Here is a 16324-nt window from a genome sequence, read left to right on the forward strand (position 1 = left end):
CTTTTAAACTGTAAGTGTATTTAATTTAGTTATGATGTAAATACAATAAAAATTAAACCAAGATTTTAGAATAATTATCATTTTGATCCATACATTGGTAATATGACTGGGCCTGGGGCCACTTTATGTTCAACAAATTGGGCCCCGAGGTCAAAAAAGGTTAAGAACCTCTGATATAAACCACTTTTCAGTCTTGTGATACCTGTGATGTAAATATAAGTTCTATTTAAAATGTATTTCCAGGTGATATTCATGGACAGTACACAGACCTGCTGAGGCTTTTCGAGTATGGAGGCTTCCCTCCGGAAGCTAATTATCTCTTCCTGGGCGATTACGTGGACAGAGGGAAGCAATCGCTGGAAACGATCTGTCTGCTGCTCGCCTACAAGATCAAATACCCAGAAAATTTCTTTCTGCTCAGGGGGAACCATGAGTGTGCTTCCATCAATCGCATTTATGGCTTTTATGATGAATGTAAGTTGGAAAACACTGCGTACGTCTCAGCTCTGTGTGACTTAGAAATTAAGTAAAGGCCTTGAAACTTGGATTTGATTTTAACAAACTGATAAAAATGATTTTTCCTCTTACTTTATGATATTATTTTTTTTGTCTTCACATCACAAAATGAAAAAACTGAGCATTTTAAATTATATGATGACTCTGTGGTTTGGACAGCACATAAACCATCACCTGTGATTTAAAATTTGTTTTCCACCAAATCTAAAGTTTACAAAAAGTATTTATGAAATTTTTAAAGATTTTGTGTCTTTCACGATTCTCCAGGCAAGCGTCGGTTCAACATAAAGCTCTGGAAGACGTTCACAGATTGCTTTAATTGTCTGCCAATCGCTGCAATCATTGACGAGAAAATCTTCTGCTGTCATGGAGGTTTGTGAAGCGTCTCTGTTGCCACTTATTTACTACCTGACAGAACTTTCAATTGGTTTTGATTTTATTTCTTTATTGTTATCACGGCATTATTTGTTAAAAAAAAAATCCGAGCTAATGACGTGTCAGATGCTATTTGGCATATGTTTGCCATATTCTGTTTCTAATGTTTCTGTTGTGTCCAAACCTTTAGGCCTCTCACCTGATCTGCAGTCCATGGAACAAATTCGACGTATAATGAGACCAACGGATGTGCCAGACACAGGTCAGTTACACCTTTTATGGACTGAAAAGAAACAATCTTGTATTATTTAGGGCTTCAACAACGAATCGATTCAATTGATACAAATCGATTATTAAAGGCGTTGGCAACAAATTTCATTACTGATTCATTGTGTCGTCTGCGTCCCTCACCGTGTCGCGGAGCCGTTTACTTCACGCAGAGCGTTGTCAATGCTGGCTGAGCTAAATAAAGTTTAAGAAAAAAAAAACTATCTGCAGAGCCAGTTGAACAAAGCAAGGCGGAGTTTTAGGTGAGAAGCACCCTGCAGCTGTGATGGCGCACATGCATAAACACCTGGCACACTGCAAAAGTTTCCTCTAAACTAACAATTACAATAATAATAATTTAACAAGTAAAATGGGTAATATAAAAATTTAGTTTTGTAGAGTTCACTTGTTAATTGTAACAAAAAAATTCATATTTTTTAAGACAGTTATTAGGTTGATGCAGGGCTCCCATTTAGGCAATAAAAGATTTAGTCTTGACTGCTTAGTTACAAACATGACAGTAGTAATGAAGGCTAAAATCATAAAAAGCAGCAGCAAATAATTAAATAAATCCAACTATCTTCTATAAATACTTTAAAACTTGAAATATTTACTCCAAGTATCATTTAAACTAAGATAAAATATCAAGAAATAAACGTGTTTCAGCTCAAGCTGTCGATCTGTTGTTGTGCTTTTATTTTTATCTGACAACTCTGCAGCAGTTTCACGTAATTGTGTATTTTTTTATGTATGTATTTTTTTGTGTGTATATTTGCCCCAGTACACATGAGCATTTCCAGAGATGGGTCTTGTGTAAACAGGGCCTAAGTGTTTAGCAGCTACACTTGTTGATTTATTAATGCTAGGTGATGTGTTTATACTGCCTAACCTTCTGTTCCAGGTTTGCTGTGTGACTTGCTGTGGTCAGACCCAGACAAGGACGTGCAGGGTTGGGGGGAAAATGACCGCGGGGTCTCCTTCACCTTCGGGGCCGACGTGGTCAGCAAGTTCCTCAATCGCCACGACCTGGACCTCATCTGCCGGGCCCATCAGGTGACTGAGATCAACTCAGCGTCACTTTACTGTTGCTGATGTTAGCGTGTTTTAATGGATGGGTACAAAAACCCAACACACGTGTTTAAATGTTTTGACTCGTCTCTCTCTCTCACAGGTTGTTGAAGATGGTTACGAGTTCTTTGCGAAGCGACAGCTGGTGACGCTGTTTTCTGCCCCCAACTACTGCGGAGAGTTTGACAACGCAGGAGGCATGATGAGTGTGGACGAGTCCCTCATGTGCTCCTTTCAGGTTGTTAATTTGTTGGCACGTGAATTCTGCTAATGTGTGGCAGCTGAGTTTATCTGTAACAAAATGTTTCTTTATTTTTTAGATTCTGAAGCCATCAGAGAAAAAAGCAAAGTATCAGTACGGAGGGGTGAACTCGGGGCGTCCCGTCACACCGCCTCGCACCACTCAGGCACCTAAGAAGAGGTGAAGCAGCTGGTCCTGGCCTTGTCTCTTTTTTTTTTTGTTTGTTTTTTTCAGGTTGCCTCAAACGCTCCAGTTTTTTCTCTCACTTCATTTCTGTGTAAATAAACCCACGTGGAGTGTTGTTTTTATGTTTTTTTTTTCTTATTTTCTTGCTTTCTCTGAGTAGTTTTTATAAACTTCTTATTTTTTGTGTACATTTTTGCACTGACTCACCCTTGTTTCTTACTCAGCCTTTTCGAGACTATTTATCTAACCTCTTGTGGAATCTGAATGCTTTATTCATGCTTCAGATTAAAACATTTCCAGTGTGATTTTACTGAAAGCATGCTGTTGCAGCCAATGTCAAATCAGATCTTCTGCTTGTTTAGTTTTCATTTATTATAAAATTTGATGTCAGACACTTGAAATTAATAGTAAAAATCAAGAAAAACTCCAAGCATATGTAACTCAGCAGAAAAGGCATCTAAACTTGAGCTGTGACTTCTCCACAATGCAAGAATGTTTTTTTTTTCTACCTGGAGTAGAAAAAATATGTAAATTTTTATTTTTTTCTTCTAAAGTTGGACCATAACTCCAGGCTTTATTCCCTCCTAATCTAACAATTACTTTTTCTACATCCTACAGCCTCAGATTATTGAAGCATTTCTTTTCAAAAAAGCTTCTATTCATGAAAAACTGTAGTATTTTTTTTTTCTGTTGTTGGAATTTAGTCTGGATGAAAACCAAACCAGCTCCTGATCATCTTGAGTTTGTATCTAATCTCTAAAAATATAAAAATAGGAATGGTTAAATCAGTGCAAAGAAGAATGGATTCAAAATTATGCTCAAAGTGGCTTTTTATTAGGAAAGGCAGTGATTAAGTACAGTATAAAGACTTGTAATTAAAATGTGTTCATAACGATTGTATTTTCAGTCATTGCATGTGTAAAAAGATCAAACAAGTCAATGTGGTATTTTGTTTGTTGGCACTCTGCAAATAAAGTTGCATTGTTCCCACTTAGAGTAAAACATTTCCATCATTTAGTGTATTTTAGTTTCCAGTTCTGACTTTTGGGTCGCTGTTTTCTTGCTCTTCATATTGGAAACAATTTGTAAAGAATTCAAGGTTTAAGTTCGTTTTAAGAAGTGGAATAAATGGAAGTGTTGTTGAACTTTGATTTCATACATTAATGTTGAGACAATGAAATGTCATTTTGATCTGAACGTGCATAAAATGAGTACACAGGATTTAAACTCTGGGAACGTACGAGCATTGATTCTGAAGTTCCTCTGCGCCACAGAGACGTGACGACAGACTTCAATCTGACCCGAGGGCTTGCAGCACGGACTGTGGCACCCTGCTGATGTAGTATTCATGGTTGCGTAACGTAGCTAGAACTCCAGCAGAGTTCATGTGCTTTACATCTGCATCGTAGCGGTAGGGGTTTCCATACATGTCGGTGAGTTTTCCTGTTGGGACGAGAGCAGATCAAATGTTTATCAATGCTTTTTGATTGAAACACATTTCTACATGAAAATGATTCATTTTAAAACAGTGCTTGCCCCCGACAGCGTGCAGGAGGGCCTCAGGAGCGCAGGTGTCCCACTTCTTACAGCCCGGACTAGCGAAAACATACGCAGAAGCCTTCCCCTCCACAAGCTGGATTATCTACAAACAGCAGAGTCGGTTAATGAGCTCTTTCACCTCCAACACTTCCTCAGTGCACCTCACCTTGTTTCCAGCCCCGCCCACTCTCACAACTTCGTGAGGCTCCATGGCGTCGACGCAGTCCATGACCACCTTGTTGCTGTGCGAACGGGTGGTGGTGACAATTCGCTTGTCACCTGGGGCTTCCTGTAGCTGGAATCCGAAGGCGCCCAACCCGGGCATCCCCCACATGGTCCTTCCTAAAGTGGCTCCTGCTCCGAGCTGGAGAGAGGAAGGGTGGGGCGGATCAGGAGAGCTTCAGACAGCTAGCTGTGTGAAAGCTTATCAGTACCTAACGCATTCTGCAATTATTGTCCCATTTCAACTATTTATATACCAAATCATTCAGCTGCTTCGGGGCATTCTTGCTATGACTTTAGGTATTTCAGAAATTTATACTTTTTGAGATGTTTAACCCTTTTTTGGCCATTTTTGTTCTCAATAAAAACGAATAGCCATCTTCAACATCCTTCAAAAACAGCTTTCCTGCACTTTATACCCTTTTTTTATTATTCATTTCATTTATATATATATAAATAAAGAAAAAACCAGGAAAAGAAAAAAACAAAAGGTTCGACTCCATCTTGAACACAAATACCTTTTGTTCTGGTTCTGCTTTTTTTAAACTTTTTGTGCAAATTTTAGCTTTTTTCTGCTCATTTCAGTTATTCTGCTAATTATTTTTTTTGCACTTCTACCAAGGTTAAAATAGTTTTGGATTTTTCATTATAGTTTAGTTTTATTTTGTTCAAATTTAATTCAAATTCAAAAATACTTTATTGATCCCAGAGGTAAATTTGGTTTTGACTTCCTTATTTCAATTCATTTAGTTTTAATTGGTTTTTACAGTGGATTTGCTAGTTTTTATTAGTTATTATTGCATTTTTAATGCTTAGTTTTAGTTTAGTTTTTATTAGTTCTAGTATTGTTTTTTTTATAGTTTAAATAAACATATTTATCAATGCATCCTTCAGCTTGTGATGTTCCTGTGAGTTAACTAACCAGCAGCTATTTGTTCACTAGTTAAATCAGTCCATTATAGCAACACCTTACTAAAATAATTAACTCAATTTTCCAACTAAAAACTTGGTGATTATTTTAGGACGATGACAATAGTTGTCTACAACCTGCTGCTACCTTTTGTTTGTTTTTGAAGGAGCTACTGAGAGAAGCTAGCATGTCAGATAGTCATAGTTAGCACCTTGTGTGAGTTTGATTCATGCAGTTTTTCCTTTGAGAAGTATTCCACCTGTTTTATCACCTGTTTCCACTACAAGATACTTGTTTTTTTTCTTCTCAGTCTTATTCAAAGAAATCCCAAAGTGGACGTTGTGCTTTCTCCCAACTTTTGTCGTCATCATTTGGCAGGTGATGCTGAGCAGCAGACTGTAAACAAGTGTGACCACAGCTAATGTGAAACTAGTCAATTAAAAAAAAACGATGCACATGGCTCAAAATAAACGGACAAACACTAAAACTAAGAATATTCTAAAGGAAAAAAATTCTATAGGTCCTCTGGACGGGTTCTTTTGAACCTTTAAGAACCCGTCCAAAGGACCTTTACAATTTTTTTTCCTTTTGATTTTTTTACCTGGATTACTGAGATGCATCAGGACATAAGAATATTTTATCTATACTTTCAGTTTTGTAAAAAAAAATTATACAGTTTTAGTTATAGTTTTTTTCATTTTATTACAGTTTTTATTTATTTTAGTTCACTAAAGTGTGTGTTTTTTCAATTTCAGTTTTGGTTATTTAGTTAACTATAATAACTAGGGCTGTGTATTGGCAAGAATTTGGCGATACGATACATATCATGACAGGGGTCACGATATGGTATATCCCAATATATTTCGATACTGTAAACAAGGCGATATATTGCAATATTTTTGGTCCAAAAATTCTATTAAATAAAAACCTCTTACTGGAAAAAAAAGAAAAAAGAAAAACCATTCAGCTATCGGAGCATGAAGCTAAAATGTTTACTTACAATGCTAATGCTCTCTTACTCTCTGGCGCTCAAGAGGTAGAGGAGCCAAATGGCTGGCTCACTGCTGCCAACTAGTGGTCAGAGGCTGAACTACAACATAAAATGAATGGCTGGCAGGAAAGTTGACATTTTAAATCTTAATAAAAAAATCGATACAGGGCTTTAGAATATCGATACAGTACCGGGAAATGAAATATCGCGATATTTCAGTGTATCGATATTTTCTTACACCCCTAATAATAACCCTGGCTTCTGTTAGCTTCTTTCTGCTAATTTAACCTTTTCGGCAATTGAAGCTACTTTTGAGCCATTTTTGAGATGTTAGACTTTTTCAGCTAAATTCATCTCTTTAATTTAAGCTATTTATTTCAGCTGCTTAATTCCACAAATAGGTTCTGCTTCTTTGTGCTAGCCTTTTTTTTTTTTTGCTATTTTTTGCCCTTTTTTGGCTATTTTACAACAAATTGCAAAACTCTTTCAGCATCAAGCGTTCCCTGTTTGTACCTGGTAGTTGTAGAACGGCTGGTTGATGACACCTGCGATAGCTCTGCCTCCATATGCAATACCGATAAGCACCGTCACATTGTCCAGGAGCCCTTAAGTCAGAAAGCAGGACATTATTTATTAAATTAATTATTATTATTAATAATTTGAATACTCTCAACTCTTATTAGCAAATATTTCTCATGCAGCCATATTATGATGGTTCTACACTGCCAGAGTTAATCGTTGCCGTCCCATACAGAGAGCTGTATGAGTCTGGGAGGTGTCCGATCCTTTGTGTGGTGTCGGGGCTGCAGCTCGAAGATGGAGACACCTTGATGCTGAGGTCAGCAAAGAGAGAGCAGAGCAGCAGGAATACACAAAGAAGAAAAGAAAAACTATAAAAGTGATAGTGAATCGCTGAGGAAAGAACCAGAAAACACCCAACTGACAGGAGGATAAATTGCGACCAAAAAGGAAGATTTATGCTAAGATGTTAGTTCTGCTGAATGTTTTTAAACTGGGTGAGTCAGAACGTTTCACAGAGCTGAAGAGAAACTTACCTTCAGTATATTCCTTTGTGCCATCGAGGGGATCAACCCACACAACAAGCTAAGATTCAAACACAATCAGAGTTCACTGTGGGAGGACTGACTTTTACAGGAAGGACTTTATCCAGTCATAAACCCAGTTACCTCCTCTTCTTTTAGTGCTTTATATTCCTCTGGACAGCTCTTCTTCAGGATTTCCTCTGACTGACCGTTCTCAATAAGATCTGCTTGGACCTCTTCAGCTGGAAGCTCCTGTGTAAGAAAAAAAATCTGGTGATCAGTCTCCTCACAGCCACGATGGTTATTTAAAAACATGTTCATTGTGTCGACCACATTTGGTAACTGCAAGCTGTCAAAACAACGTTGCACAGACTCACTCACCTCCTCTCCTATGATGGTGACTTTGGGGAAACGTCTGGACAGTGACGCACAAATGCTCTGCTGTGCGAGTCGGTCCGCCATGGTTTGCAGATCATTCGCTCCCGTCTGTGAAAAGGTCCTAATGGGTTTCATTTTTTTTTGTCCTCCACTTAAATATTTGTCCAGGATTTTCTATTAGATTGGAGACATTTAATCATACCTTTTCCACGATGCCAAGCTCTCCGCTTTGAAGCACCTTCCTAACGATGGCCCCGGCCTTTTCAGCCACAGAATAAGCAGACGCCACCAGCCGCATAACCAGCGCAGGATTCCCAGACATTGTTTTGGTTGATTCCTGGAAGATAAGAAGTAAAGCGAAATGAGACGTCATTTTGATTGACATTTTCACTTTCTATTGACATGTAACAACTTTAAGGTGTCCATGAGGAGCACTCAGGTTCAAACTGCAACCTTGTTTCTGTCATTTTTCCTGGTAGCTACAGCTCTATATTCTTCCACAAATATACCCACTGTCCCTACTCTGAACATGACATGTCCACCTTGTTCTGTACCTCTGACCATCTCATTCATAATCTTATCAATCCTATTCATTCTCAAGGAGAATCTCAACATCTTCATCTCTGCCACTTCCGGTTCAGTCTCCTGTCCCAAACCATACAGAGCTGGTCTAACTACTCTCTTGTAAAACTAGTCCTTTGACTTTAGCTGCCACCTTTTTTGTCACAAAATCACTCCTAAAACTTCTACCTGGACTCCTTTCCTGGACAGTTGCGTTACCTCAATCAAGAGGCTAATCCCCATTCTCAAAGAATACAAATTAGCTTTAATGCTAATGCGGATGGATGTCAAAGTTATTGCATTAAATAACATAGACAAACATATAATCTGAAATAGATTAATTATACTTACTGGCGATGACAGAGGAGTAGTCACAGAAGTGTCAAACCTTTGAGCCAAAACGGGCTAGCAAAGTTGTTAACTACAGAAATTGTTAGCTAGCCGTGTAGCTACTTACTCGGACGGCTTTTGCTTAAAAAGACGTCTAAAAATGTTAAAACGTCGCCAACGAAAGTTAAAATGTTGTAGCTTTTCTAATCTTAAGGCGGTTCATTTGTGCAGGTGAAAGGTGAGCAGAAACCAGATTGGCTAATATGTGCATTAACGCAACACCAGCATTTGAACCAATGCGGAAGCGCAACAGCGACAAATTAACTAATGCGGAAGTAGATGGTACAGTGAACTATCTTGCCTAAAAAAAACAACAACACAGATTTGGTTCAAAGTGCCCAAGAACAGACAAGGTTCATAAAGATCACCAAAGCGTTTATTTTACACTCATTTGTATTCATAAAGTTATGTGTGAAGTTTTACAAAAGCATCTTTTTAATATACACGTTTTTTTTCCACAATGAGAATTTCAGAAAATGTTTTTGAGAGCAAAACCTTATTTTACATCTAACGAAAGGCAAAACGTTTCACTAAACCTTATTACTAAAATCTGTGGACGTTTTAATAGTTACATCTTGGTTTTAAAATCTGTAATCTGTTATGAACACTGAGGTGATCATAACAGGTGTAATTTCCCTTCAGTAAAGTATCATTCATTCAAACTGGTCAAAAAGTTGAAAAATGTTCTTTTGGAGAGGGTTAGATGAGTTCACAGTTTTATTCCAGGACTTCGAACACTGAAGTATAAATGTAGTGATGAAAGGCAAGCAGCCTTTTCTCTTCGCAGTTTTTTAAATCCCCTTATCAAATGCAATCCATGTACAGCTTTAAAACCACATGGCCGTTAAAAGTTTGGTTATTTTTAAAGATAATTTGTAAGACACAGAAACAACTTATACACATGCCAGTTTTAATTCATTGTGGTAAACATAAGTTACAAGAATAATGTTAAACAACACTGATTCATCAACTTGAACCGTGCAAACTGCAAAACACATCATCTGTTAGCCAGAGGTCTGTAACCCATCTCGCCCTCCAACTGTTCAGCGGTCAGGGAGCCCAGGAGAGGCTGACAGTCTGGGTTGAAGACGGAGTAGGCGCTCAGTTCTCCGGGTTTCCGGGGTGCTGGACTGCGGAGACCTTCATACAGCCAGTAAAAAAGAGAGACGACGAAGAAGGGCAGGCCGAACTCCAGCTCAATAAACAGACCCAGAAGAACCAGCCACAGAAGCACTTTGAGCAAAAGAAGGTTTGAAATGACGAGTTGTCGCGAAGCCAGCCATTTCCCCACTGTGCTTTCCAGCAGCCAGTCTTTATTTTCCTGAAGAAAAACAAAAATAAACAGTGAAAGTCAATGGCTCCCAACTAGCAGGATGAATTCATCCTGATTACAAAGTGTAAAACTTTACATAAAAATGCAAAAAAAGCAGATAATTTAATATTTTTAATGTTTTTATAGGCTTTACTTTGATTTCTAACCATTCTTATTTAAGTCCCATGTTTGATGTGTTTTCTTACCAGGTTTTGGGACTCGTGAGGAGCAGTTGGTTTGTTTTCTGTCTTGTGTGGTTCTTTGCTGTCAGGCTGAACGGATGTTTCTGCTGCGGTCTCTTCTTGACACCGAAGACCCGCAGTTTCACTCATTTTCACCGCCTTTTCAACCTGTCGCCTGGCTCTAAACTCAGCGAGCTTCTGCTCCATCGACACACTGCTGCTGAAGTTTATTCTGGTCTACGTGGACAAACAGTGGCTAAAAAAATAAATATCCTACCTTTTCAGCCGCAACTTTTAGTTAAAATTATAAACAATAATGATCAAGTACTAAAATAACGGTCGCTTTACTCGCTAACTTTCTCTTAAAATACATTTTTTTGTTAGATTTGACCAGTTTAGAAGCTGAGCGACGTGTTTACGTTTTACGTCAGCGTCTGCCGCAAAACAGGAGGTCGTGCTGTCGTAAAGTATCGCTTTACGGCGTTTTCACAATTCGATACAGTTGGGTTGGGTGTCCCTTCATCAGTGGTGAGAGAAAAGAAAATAACATTCTATTCTTTAAGTTTAGTCTTTCTTTAAAACATTTATTTTATTTTTTTGTTTATCGACTCGTGTTTGATGACATTTTCAGCTAAAGAGTCGATCTCGTGATACAAACTGTGTCGACGAATAATTTTAATTCGGTGTATCACTGTGTGTTTTTGTACTTTTATTTATGCTGATATTAGCTTTTACTTTTACGGATGGAAAATACTGCATTAAGTTTAGTTCCATCTTTCCACCTACAAGAGAGCAGATGAATTAACTCGCATTTATTGCAGTTTTTGCTGTTTGTAACAACTTAGCTGTTGTTTAGTTGCTTTTTTGGTCGTTTTTCTCAGCAGACATGGCCTCAGCTCCAGCACAACAACCCACCCTGACTGCTGAACAAACCAGAGGTGAGAGGAACATATTTAGATTTTTTCCCATGCTTGTTTTACTCTTTCCAAGCCATCACAATTCGTGAAACAAGATCAGAGAAAAGCTTTTTGAAATTCTCAAATCTCTGAATTTTGCTATTTGAATGATGTGCTTTAATTTCTCAACGAGTATATTTTGAAAGTTTAAAGATGTATAAGAAAAAACAGGTGGTACAACATGACAGTTGTAGTGTTTTGCTGTATGCAACATTCTTTTGCAGTCAGTTTCAAGTATTACCAACACAGAACCTGCTTTTAAAAATAATATTTGTCAGGGGCGGTCCTGGGCTGTGGGTGGGCTCGGGGCTTGGATGGTCGCCGGGGGCGGGGCTGGCTCTCCGTCCTCCCTGGTGCTGCTTGGTCTCCTGAGGTGTGGCTCTTGGTTCCTGTGGGTGGCCCCCTGGCCGGGGTGGCTGCCGGGTTCCAGGGGGTGGACAGCTGGGGGGGTGCACTTGGTCGTTGGTGATGTGGTGGGGTGGTCATGGGTGTGGCTTCTCTGCAGCGGGGGGCTGGCCGGGCGTCCTGGTGCGGCCCGGGCCGGGCCTTGGCTACCAACTCCTCTCCACCTCAGAATGATTGGGTCTACCTCCTGGGTTCGGGTGTGCGCTGCCTCCTGTAGGGGGTGGGTACATGTCCTGGACCTGGGGGGTATAGAGCGTGTATCGGGGGTATGAGTGGAATGTGGCGTCCTTGTATGTCTTTGATTGAGTGGGGGTGAGGATGAGGGTGGGATGGTGCGATTGTGTATGTTTGGGTATTTGTCAGGCTGCGGTCTGGGCTGCCCCTCCTGCTGGTTTATCTGGGGGCCCGCTGCTACTCGGCCCCCCGGTGGGGTGTGCGGCTGGCCGCCGGCGTGCTGGGGGTTCCCGGAGTCTGGGGCTGGGCACTGGGATGTGTGCCGGCCTGGCCTGGTGACTGCCTGCTGGGGCTCGGGGCCTCTGGACCTGTCTGGTTTTGGCCTGGTGGGGTGGGGGGTGCGCCCTGGGGGACCCGGACCTCTGTGCCCTTTCCTGGATCTGCTCTGGTATGGCGGGTGCCGGTGGGGCCCATGAGTTTGTCGCTGCTGGACCCGGGGACTGTGTGTGTGGTCGCTGGGGGGACTCTCCCAGTTCTCCCCTATGGTCTGATCTGGGGGGTGGGCGGATCTTCCCGTGCGGGTGCCCCTTGGGGCTCTGCGGTCAGGATCCCTCTCGGGCCCTTGGACTCTGGTCTTCCCTATGTCTGCCTCGTGTCTTGGGGGTTGGGTCTCGGTCCTCCACAGTCACTATTAAATATTCCATTGGAGAAATCTTGTATATTCACACATGTTCACAACTGCTCACAAACAGGTGCTCTGATCCGGGGGTTCTGACTGGTCACTGAGTGTGTATATATGTCTGTGTGTATATACTGACAATATTTATGAATGTAGGCATGTATTTATGTATATCTTTATATATGTATGGGTATGTGTATATATTTATATATGCCCTCCATGTATTTATCCATTTATTTTTCAGGTGAGCGGACAGATGTTGGGTGTGTGGTCCTGTGTTTTGTTGGTGTATATTTAATATACTTCTAATCGCTATTTCAATCTTTATCTTTCTAATCACTTCTCATGTCCAGAATTAAGTCACCGATTCTGATGCTGCTAAGAAAGTTTTGTTTTTCTTTTAGACGGTCTTAGTGTCGCACATCCTGTGCAGATGAACGCTCGGAGCAACCGCAGTTTGTTTTGTTCCACAGTGGTGCTGAGCGAGGTGATCCAGGCCTTCTCGGTGCCGGAGAACGCCGCACGGATGGACGAGGCGCGCGAGAGCGCCTGCAACGACATGGGCAAGATGCTGCAGCTCGTGCTCCCCGTCGCCACCCAGATACAGCAGGAGGTGATCAAATCCTACGGCTTCAACAACGAGGGAGAAGGTGAGCTTCGTGATTTCACCACCACCTTAATATACAAACGTGCGTCGCAGGAAAAGTTCACGAATCAAACCCAGTTAGAGATGTTGTAACCCGACGATTGCTCCTCCCTGACAGGCGTCCTTAAATTTGCCAGACTGGTGAAAATGTATGAAACCCAGGACCCTGAAATCGCAGCCATGTCTGCAAAACTGAAGTCTCTCCTGCTGCCACCTCTGTCTACACCACCTATAGGGGGCACCATTGCTGCTTCATAGGAAGGATCGGCTGCAAGAAGCTTCTGTTTACTGCTTTGAGTCTCCTGTTCATTTTAATATTTCAGTTTTATACCACTACAATGGTCCAAGTACAAGGTTTAAAACATTTTTACAAACTTATGTTTTTATATGTATTTATTTGTTACATGTGACACTATGACCACTTTATAATTTCACAACCTTTTTGTCATTTTAATGTAATTTTATATACTGTCAAATGTTTTACTGTAAAATTAAATGCTATGTATTTGTTTTTAAAGACAAAAAACAGCTTCAATATAGATCCTTTATTCATTAAATTTATACATTTGAAAACAGTTTCATACATTTAATTTACATTTCTACATGGCATAGAGGATTAAAACGAGTACTTCAGCTATTAAAAACCTAAACACACTTCTGCTCCCAGGCTTTTCTGGGGTGGCAGTTTCAGGGAAATACACCAGGACAGTGAATAAAAATAAATTAAAAAAGGTAACCAAATTCTAAACCATTCCACCTTAAATGCTACATAACCAGTATTAAAGTGCTCCTTAGATTCATTTGAAGTGCATATAGTGAACAAAATGCACCTGGTGAACATGAAAGCAGGTGCTATACAGGTTCTGGTGTCCTACATCGTTTCCCCAGCAGCTGTTCAGATCCAGCCTAGCTGCTGTAAGAATATAAAACCTGCTCCTGTGTTTGTTCCACTGGGAGTCCGGGGGGGGGGGGGAGCAGGCTGTATTTTACATAAAATCAAGGCAAAGTCCAACACTGCTGACCCATTTAAATCCTGACGTGTGAAATGCGCCCCCTGGTGGTGATAAAGGAATTCTGCCGTTTCACTCCCGAGTCCCAACAGATTAAAGAGCAACACGAATCACAAACTTCACATCTCGAAGTGACGGAAAATGCTTTCGACGTATTCCAGCACCCTCTGCCAGTCCGGCCCGTCCGCCTTCAGCATCTCCTCTGATGTCTGGCAGAAGAAAAAATAATAATTCTCAAACAGACTTCAGTGATTTTTTTAAAATATAGATTTAACTTTTAACATCTGCTTCTGAGACACCCAGTTATGATCGATAATAAAAAAGGCTCAAGTTTGACACGTTGCAATTATTTTAAAACTCTTTCCAAACTATCCCCAATAAAGACCCAATTAAAGATCTAGCTTTCTTTGAAGAAATGCACATCACCCACCATGTTTCATCATCTAAAACATCTGAAGTGGTTTACAACAGGGGTTCTCAAACCTTTTGGATTTGGGGACCCCTTACAATGGCAAAAACAATTCCAGGGAGCCCCTCATAAACTCCATGCTGTTTTAAAAGATAATTTATTGTGTTTCAACCCCTAAATGCTATGGGAATATAGATTTTATTTAGTTTATTATGTTTATTAGTTCAATGTTCTTCATGCATTTTTTTAAATAAAAAATCCTTAATAATTTAGTGAATTTTTGAGGACCCCTAAGATAACTTTCACAGACCCCAGTTTGAGAACCTCTGGTTTACAAAGTAAAACTTCTCACCAGACTGGCTGGGATCCCCACAGACTCTCCTGTCTTAAAAGCAAGGTCCAAGTTTCCCTCCTGTCGAAACAAGTTCAACAACTCAAAACACTTGGTGAATTTATTATTTCATTTAAAAAAAATCTATTTAAAAAAGTCAATTGTTGAATAAAAAGGGTGCATTTATTTGTTCATTTATCCATCAACTTGTAAGCTTGTGTTCCTGACAGAAACAAATGCAACCAGTCAGATTTTATCTACAACCATGAGGACACCCGACATTTATCCTTTAGTTGGTGGATTTCTACATATTGTTGCAGTTTTACCTTGTCAGCTGGACTGAGGTCATCATAAGGGATGTGAGTGGGTAAATATGTGTGATAAACAGCACAGAACGCCAAACCGTCCTCCCAGGAGGTGCTGAAATTAGTGATTTCAATATTCTGGAGCAAAAAAGTAAAAGGTTTTGAGGTAGTTTGACTACATTTCTGTAAGTTTTAAACGTAGCCGGAGCGCTGACAAGCTAACCTTGTAACCTTTGGTACGACTTTGGCTCCAGCGCAGGAGAGAGTTCCTCCTGGAGCCGCCGTGACGCCTCAACAAAGCACTGAAACCATCCTGAGGTCTGAAAGCAGAAAACATCCCCACGAGTCCAAAAACTGTTCTTTTAACCGTCGAGTTCATGTTTGCACAAATCTCTACTTCTGCACCGAATCTTCAACCTTGACTCAAACTTCAGTAATTCTACTTTATATAGGTGCAAATATTAAAACAATGTTGATCAGCCTCTCACTTTATAGACTCGGAGCTTTGATCGTCCTCTTGTTTTCCTGCAACACAAACAAAATCAAATCATACAAAGCTGGGGAAAATATTTATATCATCAAACTGGCTGAAAAATTTGTTATTTGAAATTATTATCTCAGGTTAAACAAGGGGATTTTCTTGTTAAACAGCAGTGGATTCAACGTTTTGAGTTTTAGAAAAGGAATTAACTTCGATTCATGGAATCGAAGAATAAAAGCTTCATCTTTAAATGTTAAAAAAGTGGACAATAAGCTTAGAATATAACCTAATTTGAACCAGACTGGACTGGAAAACTCAGTGATGTCCACTAATTTTTTTGACAACTTTAGACAAAGTTTTTGATATTTTGTTTAGGTTTTCTGGTTCAGATTAAACCAACATAATATCAACTTTTCTATGAGCCCAGGGAGGTCAAGTTTTCACAAGTGAATCTGTCCAACATTTCTGAAATGTTAATCTTTTGTTTGTTATCGAAATGTTTGTCAGTTGGTTTTGAAAAAAAAAAAAGAACTAAAAGAACAAATTTCCATTCAGCTTCATTTTTTTCTTAACTGGACTCAAGGTTTTATGGAGGACCAAACCTATCATTATTGGAAATAAATGTATAAATATATAACTGGCGTATTAAAATAAATTATAGGGTCAAAAAGAAGTTTGACAAATAAATTATTCTCGCCTATTGGCCGAGGTCTAGTTTAAATTAGACCTCGGCCAATAGGCGAGAAT

The 16324-nt window shown here is 39.8% G+C and overlaps 5 protein-coding genes across 9 annotated transcripts in view; 2 read left to right on the forward strand and 3 right to left on the reverse strand.

The window, feature by feature from the left end:
• LOC106525693 (serine/threonine-protein phosphatase PP1-beta catalytic subunit) overlaps nucleotides 1–3646 on the forward strand; it is a 5563-nt gene extending 1917 nt beyond the window's left edge. Inside the window, exons 3-8 of the mRNA XM_014020008.1 lie at nucleotides 244–474; nucleotides 784–888; nucleotides 1082–1153; nucleotides 2060–2211; nucleotides 2330–2464; nucleotides 2547–3646. Of these exons, the coding sequence (XP_013875462.1) occupies nucleotides 244–474; nucleotides 784–888; nucleotides 1082–1153; nucleotides 2060–2211; nucleotides 2330–2464; nucleotides 2547–2651 (800 nt within the window). The 3' untranslated portion in view covers nucleotides 2652–3646. The remainder of the gene's footprint in view (nucleotides 1–243; nucleotides 475–783; nucleotides 889–1081; nucleotides 1154–2059; nucleotides 2212–2329; nucleotides 2465–2546) is intronic.
• On the reverse strand, nucleotides 3466–8921 carry bpnt1 (bisphosphate nucleotidase 1). Of its 3 annotated transcripts, XM_014020005.1 has the most exons (10): nucleotides 8649–8921; nucleotides 7939–8073; nucleotides 7740–7844; nucleotides 7503–7610; nucleotides 7371–7419; nucleotides 7068–7148; nucleotides 6829–6920; nucleotides 4359–4556; nucleotides 4190–4295; nucleotides 3466–4096 (listed from the first exon to the last, which is right to left on the reverse strand). In XM_014020005.1, exons 2-10 carry the CDS (start codon nucleotides 8056–8058, stop codon nucleotides 3945–3947), a joined length of 1011 nt encoding a protein of 336 aa, XP_013875459.1. In that variant the 5' UTR covers nucleotides 8059–8073; nucleotides 8649–8921; the 3' UTR covers nucleotides 3466–3944. The 3 variants fall into 3 exon arrangements, with proteins under 3 accessions (XP_013875459.1, XP_013875460.1, XP_013875461.1); XM_014020006.1 differs by lacking the exon at nucleotides 7068–7148 and having other exon boundaries at nucleotides 8649–8919; XM_014020007.1 differs by lacking the exon at nucleotides 8649–8921 and having other exon boundaries at nucleotides 7740–7857; nucleotides 7939–8025.
• A 655-nt stretch (nucleotides 8922–9576) lies between these two features.
• On the reverse strand, nucleotides 9577–10411 carry saysd1 (SAYSVFN motif domain containing 1). Its single transcript, XM_014020010.1, has 2 exons — nucleotides 10206–10411; nucleotides 9577–10008 (listed from the first exon to the last, which is right to left on the reverse strand). The coding sequence occupies exons 1-2, from the start codon at nucleotides 10386–10388 to the stop codon at nucleotides 9685–9687; spliced, it is 507 nt and encodes a 168-aa protein (XP_013875464.1). The 5' UTR covers nucleotides 10389–10411; the 3' UTR covers nucleotides 9577–9684.
• A 213-nt stretch (nucleotides 10412–10624) lies between these two features.
• On the forward strand, nucleotides 10625–13614 carry grcc10 (gene rich cluster, C10 gene). 3 transcript variants are annotated; one of them, XM_014020011.1, is made up of 4 exons: nucleotides 10625–10709; nucleotides 11063–11119; nucleotides 12869–13084; nucleotides 13160–13614. In XM_014020011.1, exons 2-4 carry the CDS (start codon nucleotides 11068–11070, stop codon nucleotides 13297–13299), a joined length of 408 nt encoding a protein of 135 aa, XP_013875465.1. In that variant the 5' UTR covers nucleotides 10625–10709; nucleotides 11063–11067; the 3' UTR covers nucleotides 13300–13614. The 3 variants fall into 3 exon arrangements, with proteins under 3 accessions (XP_013875465.1, XP_013875467.1, XP_013875466.1); XM_014020013.1 differs by having other exon boundaries at nucleotides 12869–13045; XM_014020012.1 differs by having other exon boundaries at nucleotides 10658–10709; nucleotides 11066–11119.
• Nucleotides 13572–16324, reverse strand: part of LOC106525694 (cytospin-A) — an 18205-nt gene continuing 15452 nt past the window's right edge. The window contains exons 8-12 of the mRNA XM_014020009.1: nucleotides 15585–15621; nucleotides 15320–15416; nucleotides 15118–15234; nucleotides 14813–14872; nucleotides 13572–14260 (exon numbers count right to left, since the gene is read on the reverse strand). Coding sequence (XP_013875463.1) covers nucleotides 14171–14260; nucleotides 14813–14872; nucleotides 15118–15234; nucleotides 15320–15416; nucleotides 15585–15621 — 401 coding nt within the window. The 3' untranslated portion in view covers nucleotides 13572–14170. The remainder of the gene's footprint in view (nucleotides 14261–14812; nucleotides 14873–15117; nucleotides 15235–15319; nucleotides 15417–15584; nucleotides 15622–16324) is intronic.

This window comes from Austrofundulus limnaeus, unplaced genomic scaffold, assembly GCF_001266775.1.
Source record: "Austrofundulus limnaeus strain Quisiro unplaced genomic scaffold, Austrofundulus_limnaeus-1.0 Scaffold237, whole genome shotgun sequence".
NCBI classification, from domain to species: Eukaryota; Metazoa; Chordata; class Actinopteri; order Cyprinodontiformes; family Rivulidae; genus Austrofundulus; species Austrofundulus limnaeus.